We start from the raw sequence: 9,172 nt of genomic DNA on the forward strand, positions 1-9,172 counted from the left end.
GAATTGGAAAAGTATATAAAAGAGTTAGATTTAGTAACAAATACATATTTACAAGAACACTTTGTTAGTAAACGTTATCTTTTAGAAACGTATGACCAAGCCCGAAAAAAAGTGACAGATAATTTTGTGCGCGGTTTATTCACTGTTTTTAGGAATCGAATAAGTTTATTGAATCCAAATGTTCCTATAACTGCTGCTACGCTTAAAACGATTTTTGAACCATAAAGTCATGTCTAGCAAAGAGGCTGTAGTTGTTGAACTTCACAGACCAGCACGTTCACGCTACCCTCGAAGGCGTACATTGCTCAAAGGTATTGATGATTTGTGGCAAGCTGATTTAATGGAAATGATACCATATGCTCGTCAAAATAGTGGTTACAAATATATATTAGCAGTGATTGATTGTTTTTCAAAGTACGCCTGGGTGGAACCTGTTAAATCCAAAAGCGCTAAAGATATCACTAAAGCTATGAATGATATTTTTATTTCAAGTGGAAGAGTACCGAAAAATATTCAGACTGATAATGGGAAGGAATTCTACAATGTTTCCTTCACGAAACTCATGAAGAAGCACAACATTAATCACTATAGTACTTACAGCCAAGTTAAAAGTTCAATTGTAGAAAGATTTAATAGAACCTTTAAATCTATGTTGTATCGCTTATTTAGTCTCAGAGGAAGCTATAATTATACAAAGCATTTACCTGATCTCATAGATACCTACAACAACAAAGTACACAGTACGGTTGGTATGACACCATCGGAAGTAAATTCTAGTAATGAAGCATTCTTACTAGCTAATGTATACTCTTCTAAAGTAAAAAGGATAGATAAACAACGCTTTAAAGAAGGAGACTATGTACGTGTTTCGAAAAAGAGAACTATATTTAGCAGAGGTTACACACCCAATTGGAGCACCGAAGTATTTAAAATTATAAATGTCCGCAACACTATTCCATATACTTACTTGTTGGAAGACTTGACAGGACAACCTATTCAAGGAGCATTTTATGCACAAGAACTGCAGAAAACTAAATATAAAGATGTATATCTTGTAGAAAAAATACTAAGACGTAAACAAGATAAGCTGTATGTAAAGTGGTTAGGTTTTAGGAAACCTTCTTGGATAAATAAAAATGATTTAGTAGAATAATAAAGTTTTTGTAATAAAATTGTGTAGTTTTTTTTTGTTTTTTTTTTTTAATTAACCTTCCACATCATTAAGGAACATAATAAAAAATGAAAACAGATTATTTTGTATAAACAAAATTTATTCAATAGTTTTTACACCAGTGTTACAACAGTTTAATATTTTTCTTAAATAAGTAAATTGTTTATTAACATCGTCTATTAAACTCACTAGTTTAAAATATTCATTTTTTAAAAAAATTATCTTCGGAGGGTGATATTGAAGGAGATCTTCTAACCATGATGGTTTTCCTCGTATAACCATAGTTTTATGGGTGAACATCTCAAAGAAAACTGTTGCATGCTGTAGTTGTACTTCAGCCGGTACGGATCCGTTTTTTTTACCAAAAAAATCATCACATACTTGCTTGTTAGCTTGTAGAGTTGACCAATCTTCCTCATTTAAGTAGATAACTGTTTTTTTTGTTTTGAATGCAATAAGTGGTGCACCATCTTCAGACAAGCCTGTTACCAGTTGTTTTGAGTGTTTGGCGTTCAACGAGAAGCTGGTTGTAAGCTGCAATCCTGTACCACTCGCCATCTTGTCACAAACTGACTATGTTACACTAATTCTCATCATCTATCCCTCCTTTGCATAGCAGATTTAATTCTTTGGTAATGTGGTGGGATAACCAAGCAATGTTCGAACAAGGGCAAGTATCTGGCCCAACAGTCTGCTTCGGATTCGACCAAACACAGTTAATATAATGTTCATTAGCAGCCTTAACAATATATTCTTTAGAGTATTTTTCTAAAGATTTCAAATCATCACGTAGATTGATATAAGCTAGTACTAAATCCAAATCGGCTAGTGTAATGGTGGGAAATGTTGTAACAAACTTATTATAATTATCACTCACTGAAATCACTTTCCATTGATCTGCCATTTTTTAATTAATAATAGAAGAATCTGCAGGAAGTGCTCAATGGAGTCAAAGCAAGTTGACTGACTGTGTCGTATTTGCAATAGTATTATTATATAGTCTTTTAAAACCGGTCCCTCTCTAAGTAGAGAATGTGTGGGACTACACCGCTTCTACACATGATGAGTATTATATATGTAGTTGATGTCTGCAGCAAGAGAAACTAACCGAGAGAGAGAGAGTTTGAGCATGTTCACGCAGACTAGTTGAGATTTTTCAGGTTATTCACCCATTTAAGTATTTTATTTTCACAATTCAAATCAACTATTATTTAGTTTTAACTAATATGGATGGGCGAGAGAGAGAGAGAGAGATGTACCTTAATAGTGTGGAGAGAAGAGAAAGATGCACCTTAAGAGTGTGGAGAGAAGGATAGAGCAGGAATAAACTGCACCCGCCACCCCTACTTCATCATAGTCCGCCATCTTTACTGAGCCAGAAGCCTCCTTTTTACTCTACTGACGGGCTGCAATTGTAACAAATCTCCGAAAAGTAAGATATTAAAATTACCGAAAGGTTCATTATTTTTGGCAATTTCCGTCAACCGAAGATGAATATAAGCAAAAACGAGACTCGAATCTAAACTAATTTCATCGATTATCAATAATTTCATATCTTTAAGGACGTGCCTAATCGCCCGACAACTTTCAACGTTTAATTTATTATATTCGGCGGTTTGTTGGTGCTCAACCGGGAGCGATAAAAGCCGGTAAATGGTGACGCCATTTACATTATATGCAGCCAGGCCGGTCGGAGCCGTTATAGCCACTGAAACAGTGTCTTTCTTAGGCGGAAATGTGTTGTTAATCCAAACTTTTAACGCTTTTAAGAGATACGATTTACCCGTACCGCCTACACCAGAAACGAATAATTTAATTTGACTGTTGCATTTATTATTACTTTGGTCGATAAGTGTTTTAGTTATTTTATTAAAAATCCGGCTTTGATCTTCATTTAAGTTAAATAAATTATTATCGCGATCGTCATTACTAGTATACATCGCCGCGCAAACTTCCAACATCGCCACGTCTGCATCCTGCACTTCTCGGATAATATTATCCTCTTCTAAATTAATGAAATTCTCTTCTTTGAATTCCGCAATTTTATTCTGAAGCTCTTTGATTCCTTCTTCAATCATAATTAATTTATCGTGATAAGTCATGGCCTGTTTTAATTCCGCGGAATAATGGTCAAACGCTTCTTGGTACGTCCGAAAACCTTTTAAAATATCCGATTCATTTCGCCACGGTTTAAAAAGAAGTAAAAGGGAATGATAATATTTATTTCGGTCTTGTTCTGTATTTAACGTTTTGTACATCGGATGTTGAATTACGTAAGGTTTTCCACGCTTTCTTAAAACAACATTACTTTTTAATTTTATTCGGTTATCGGCTTCTAATTGATCGCGGGAAAGATCGTAATAACGACAGAAGTCGTATAAGTTTAAATTTTCTAGATGGTCGGGTCGATTCGGATAGTAATCGTTTAGCCATGACTTCAAATATACATCCGTTGAATTAGCCGGCATATTTTGTAATTGGTTAAACGGTTTTAAACATAGTTTTCTATTCTCGCGAAACGTGGTGCTGATATATCTCATATCTTCCGATTTACCGTACAAATGATGCCCGAGTAACCGATCCACTGTTTCGTATAGCCCGATCTGACGATGCGTTAATTTTTTTAAAGCTAAACTCCATAACGCTTTTTTATTCGATTCTTTACATATATCAGCCCACAAATCTTCTAATTCCGTTTTTTCATTTTTCGATATATAACTAGTTACGTAAATGACTAATCTCAAATCTCCGTCTTTAACAAATTGCACGTGAACGTTAACCCGCCGGAAGCTAATAAAAGGACAGGGTTGTAGTCGTTAATGCGTACCTCACTTCTCTGTCTGGGCAAGTCATAAACACGTTTCGGACCGAAACCTTTAACTCTAGACGCGATTGTGGAAATTATGTCATTAATTATCAATTCGTCGGTAACTTTACGCGGAAATCCAAACCGACATTTAGTATACATTTTTTGATTAACGCGATATTTACGTTGACAGTACGAGTTACATTTATGCATTTGATATTTCCGGACAAACGAGTGCAAGACAGGTGACTCTAAAGGATCCGGTAACCGAGCACAAATATATGTATTAATAAAATCGGCAACCTTTTTAAAGCAATCGTTATTAATTTCCGGACTATCCCGAATCCACAATAACATGTGGTAATGCGGCGCCCCCCTTTCTTGATATTCTACGCGCCAAAAATAATGTTCCACGAAACCTAATACCGGATTTATTTTATCGTTTATTAGAAACTTGAACATATTACGGATGAGGCGGTGATAATATCTACACACACTAGTCGGATCTAACGCACATAACTCTCCGGCGGACATTTTCTCCACGTTAGGAACATATTTATTAATTTTGACAAGGTACTGCAATAATTCGGAATGATCATATTCTGCACACGACAATGTTACAAAAAAAGTCGGCGCCCCAAAATCGCGTGTCATGGCATTGAGTTCTTGACGTCGACGTTGCCAATATTCTTTAGTACCTCGCAACGAACTAAATAGATTGATTAATTGTTGTTCTAATAATTCATCGTTAACGGAAACTTTGGTCAAAATATCATTCACCGTGTACGGTTTGTAAGCGCGAACGTTTAGCAAGTGAGCAATCGCCCCGCCTAGGTATTTAAATTCACTATCGTTTAACAAGTGAAATAAATAACAAGGATCCCGCCGAAACCGCCCGTCTTTATTCAATATTCGCGTTTTACGGTACTCAGCGTCCGACAGAGGAATATTTCTATTTACATCAAATTTTCCGAACCTGCCTTTAGGAAATAGATGAGGAAATGTTAGGTAATCTAAATTTTTATCAAAAACCGACACGTAATCTCCCTTCATTTGCTGCATTTGATACGATTCAATTTCACTCGATTCCACTGCATTCATATTTATCGGATGAAGGGAGTGAAAAGTATAAAATCCGGTTTTGTAAAAAGTTGCACTATCTACTTTTTTTATGGAAGCCCCGGATATATCCTTAAAAGTACATTTATTACCAATATTTTCGTTAATATTGGGTAACAATTTTACATTTAGATTTACGTTCGCGTACAACGGGTTAATTTCTTTTAAAGCGGCAATCGCTTTGTAAATTTTATTCGCGCTCACTAAATCTTGCCATATGACTCGGTTTTGTGTAGGTACGCCATTAACCAGTACAACCACTTCATGATTTTGGGGCAGTTCGTTCGGAAGTAGGTCCACGTTTTTCTGCAAAGGGAGGGGTAAATAAGTGACGCGACCCTTTAACCCTTTAAGTTTTTCACTGACCGCAATTTTCCCTTTTTTCGGCTGGAGACGAATTACACATTGAAACGATTTAACTAATTGAGTCAGCATAGTTTCGAAAATATTCAACTTACCAACTTCTGCAGGCACGGGATCTACTTCTAAACAGTTATACGCGGCGCGTCCGGGAATACAATTTTGATTCAATTTTCGTGCACAGTATAAACAAATTTTGAGACTGCGTCGGTGAATATTATCATAATTTTTATTAATATAAAGAATTATAGATTGCCATGATTTGTTATTGTTTATCTGAAAATTTATGAAATCTTTTAAATCCTCGTCATAAATTAACATATTGCAACACGCGCAAAAAGTCTCCGGAAAGGAAAGAACTGTACGTTTTAAGGAAGATAAGTTTTTTTTATATTTATGCAGAATATTTATTTCATTGGTGTCGCAACTAGTAGAAGGTACATATTTCTTAAATTTGTTTATATCGATTTTTAGTGTTCCGAGAAACTTTTTTAAATCATTAACGGACCGTAAAATAGATTCGACATTATTTGCTCTATTTATACACGATGTTACACGATTAATTTTGAAAAATAGATTACGAATGATGTAAATCTGTCTTTTAATGTTCCTAAACGCGGTGTAGTGGACCGATAATTCCGATAGAAGTTGTAGAAGTGTACTGCATTTAAAAATGCTGTTGTGTGAGGCGCAGTGTATGGTGTGACCTTTTTTTTCGTGATGTCTGTACCGACATTTGTTCGCAAGCTTTTTGATTGACACAGTATTTATATCGCCGTGAACAAATTCAACTAATTTATTTAAAGTAGTGCTCATACTTTGTTTAGAAAATTTACATGTGATACCGCAAGGCCATTCTACAATATTATTACCTTTAGTAATGTACTTTTTTAAATTGTGTGCGTTCACGAAAACGTGCTGGCTATTAGCAAGTAATGTATGACCGGGAGGAATCGCGCTATAAGAGCTTTCGAAGAAATAAGGTTCAGAATGGGCAGTGTGTTTCTGTTTACCTCCGAATACTTTCACGATATTTTTAGGAGTTAGGGTTTTAATTTTATTGATTTCGAACTTATTAACGGCCTCATCAACAACGGCTTTTAATTTATTGTTTAGAAATCTTAAGTATGATCGAGCGATTCCGACTAAATGATTAGAATGTTTTATCAGGTAATAAAACACTGTGCGTTTAGTTTTATTTTTGACAATATAATGTTTATTAACTTTACTATTTAGCTTTAAATTTGCACACAATCTGTTTATTAACGCGCATTCACCTTGAAACCTATTTATCTTTTTTCGAGTCTGTATCCGTTTTTTCAATAAATTAGCGAATGACACCGAGGGCTTATTTACGTTTTGCCGAGTCAAAAAGTACCGGATATTTCTTTTTAAGTTGATAACAGCTCGATTTCTTCCATCATAACGTTTTTGTCTACTGCTGACTTTGTTTCTTTTCTTTTCATTGTACTTTCTTTGTGTTTCAGTTTTCTTTTCACTGTTTGTTCTGTCTTTTTGTTTCTGCTTCCTTGCTATGCCAACTTTATGGACAACATTATATACACTTTGCTTCTTTCTTTTATGTTCTGAATGAGCTATGTCATATTCTCCCTGTTTTTTCTTTATTTCCTCTTTATGAGATAAATCGTACTCTCTCTGTTTTTTGTTTATCTCCTCTTTATGAGATAAATTATACTCTCTCTGTTTTTTCTGTATCTCCTCTTTATGAGATAAATCGTACTCTCTCTGTTTTTTGTTTATCTCCTCTCTATGAAATAAATCGTATTCTTTCTGTTTTTCTTTAATGTGTTCTTTATGTTCTGTATTGTATTCTTTCTGTTTCTCTTTAATATTTTCTTTATGTTCTAAATTGTACACTTCCTGTTTCTCTTGGATTTTTTCTTTTTGTCTTAAATTATATTGTCGCTGTTTTCTTACTATTCCCTCGCGATTTTTAACGTAGTACCGTTGTTGCTTAGTGGCGTCGGGAGTCATAAAATTGTAGTTCTCGAGCTCAGCAGTGCTGTCAATTGTCTGTCTAATACCCGTTACTAAATTTTTAATTATTTGCTTTCTTTTTCGGTACTTAGAAGGCATTTTGGTAAATATATAATAAATATAAGTAAATAATTAATACAGAAGGTAAATACTTAACGTATATTTTTCTTAGATTCTGAAAACAAAAACAAAAAAAAAATTATTTTTTAGCTTCGTAAAAAAAAGTGATTTTGGTTTGTTGCAATAGAACTTCAAAAAGTAATTTGAAATATTTTAGTAAAAATAAAAAATAAAAAAAAAGGAACTCCAGAACAATAGTTGACCATAACTACAAACAGAAATGGAAGAAAAAAATTTTTGTTAACCAAGCTGAATATGAGTTATGGAATATTAAGTTGCAGATTGCAACTTACAAAACCAAATAAAACCCCAAAAGGAAATTAAAATTATGAAAATAAAAAACCTGAACTTGAAACAAGAATATTTACAATGACAGAGAATTGAGAAAAGACTGGAAGTATCTTCAAACATGGAAATTTATGACTCTGGTAATCCTATTTGATAAAGAAAGCTCTTCGAAAAATGTTTCGAATAAAACCTATTTATTGAAATAGGTGTAAACTGGGCTCTAGTAATCGTGAAAGTGAAAAACTATTTTATAAAGTGGTTGACACTTTCGGTTGAAAGTTTATTATCGACTTGTACTATTTTGTGTCAAAATTTGACACGATTGGAATATTTTCCACACCAGAAGCAGACAAAAAATATTGCGAATTGATCAATAAAGGGGACATCCATTCCGAAAAACAGACAGAAAAATAAATAAAATAAGAGGATTTGTATCAGAAAACTACATCTAGCAAGTAATTACTTTATTCTTTTGATCAAACAACGAAAACAATCTATGTAATATAATAACTTATCGAAATAAGAAATGTTTGAAACTTAACAATTAATCATAACTAGGCTCACTTTTTGACGAGACATCAGCAATTAAGGTGCACTCAATCTTACTAAAACAAGCTCTACATATATTCAGCTAATTATTGAAGTAAATTATATGAAACTAAGTAATAGCAAAATATCTACTTACAAAATTAAGAAGAATGTATGAATATGAAGTCTTCAACAAAGTTGCTTAATAAATAATAAAATCGCAAAAATTGCTAACACTTATTTCAACAACTGTTAAAAGACGTTTGATTTAGGTTAGGTTATATCTTTACTTCTATTTTACAGTGTATACAAACCATAAAGGAGAGGGGAATCACAATACTATAACCTTTATTAGGTAAAACACTATTTTTTTGTTCACAACCTCAGACAAAAGAATAAAGTATAGTAAAATATATTTTATTAAGTTAGCATTAAGTTGTAAATATATTATCAGTATAGACATATCGTTGTTCTTTTTAAAATTTTAGAAGTTTTCACAGTGGGGCGCGCTAGTTGACTTAGCAGATAACAAGGTTTAGAGACACAGAAGGTTACAATGCAAAATAAATAATACGGTGTGTCTGTGTGCTTTTTTAAACACTGGTATAATATTTTTAATAATAATAAACATTTTTGAACAAACCTGTTGTAAAAATAAAGTCGTATGTTTTCTTTTTAAATTTTAAACATTTTTTTGTGTTTAATTGTTCATTCATGAAAATCAGATCACCCATCGATAATTTAAAACGATTGCAATACTTTCCCTTAGTGGAGAAAGATCA

The 9,172-nt window shown here is 33.3% G+C and overlaps 1 protein-coding gene across 2 annotated transcripts; it reads right to left on the minus strand.

The window, feature by feature from the left end:
* Positions 1-1,262: 1,262 nt before the first annotated feature.
* Positions 1,263-8,706, minus strand: LOC141455104 (uncharacterized). 2 transcript variants are annotated; one of them, XM_074129966.1, is made up of 2 exons: positions 8,548-8,706; positions 1,263-7,629 (listed from the first exon to the last, which is right to left on the minus strand). In XM_074129966.1, exon 2 carries the CDS (start codon positions 3,709-3,711, stop codon positions 2,539-2,541), a length of 1,173 nt encoding a protein of 390 aa, XP_073986067.1. In that variant the 5' UTR covers positions 3,712-7,629; positions 8,548-8,706; the 3' UTR covers positions 1,263-2,538. The 2 variants fall into 2 exon arrangements, with proteins under 2 accessions (XP_073986067.1, XP_073986066.1); XM_074129965.1 differs by having other exon boundaries at positions 2,722-7,629.
* Positions 8,707-9,172: the final 466 nt, after the last annotated feature.

Source organism: Rhodnius prolixus, unplaced genomic scaffold, assembly GCF_049639745.1.
Source record: "Rhodnius prolixus isolate KJV_2025 unplaced genomic scaffold, Rpr scaffold_27, whole genome shotgun sequence".
NCBI classification, from domain to species: Eukaryota; Metazoa; Arthropoda; class Insecta; order Hemiptera; family Reduviidae; genus Rhodnius; species Rhodnius prolixus.

Bases quoted from the DNA above. Each gene is read 5' to 3' on its own strand.
- LOC141455104 (XM_074129965.1), bottom strand. From the start codon at position 7,553: ATGCCTTCTAAGTACCGAAAAAGAAAGCAAATAATTAAAAATTTAGTA.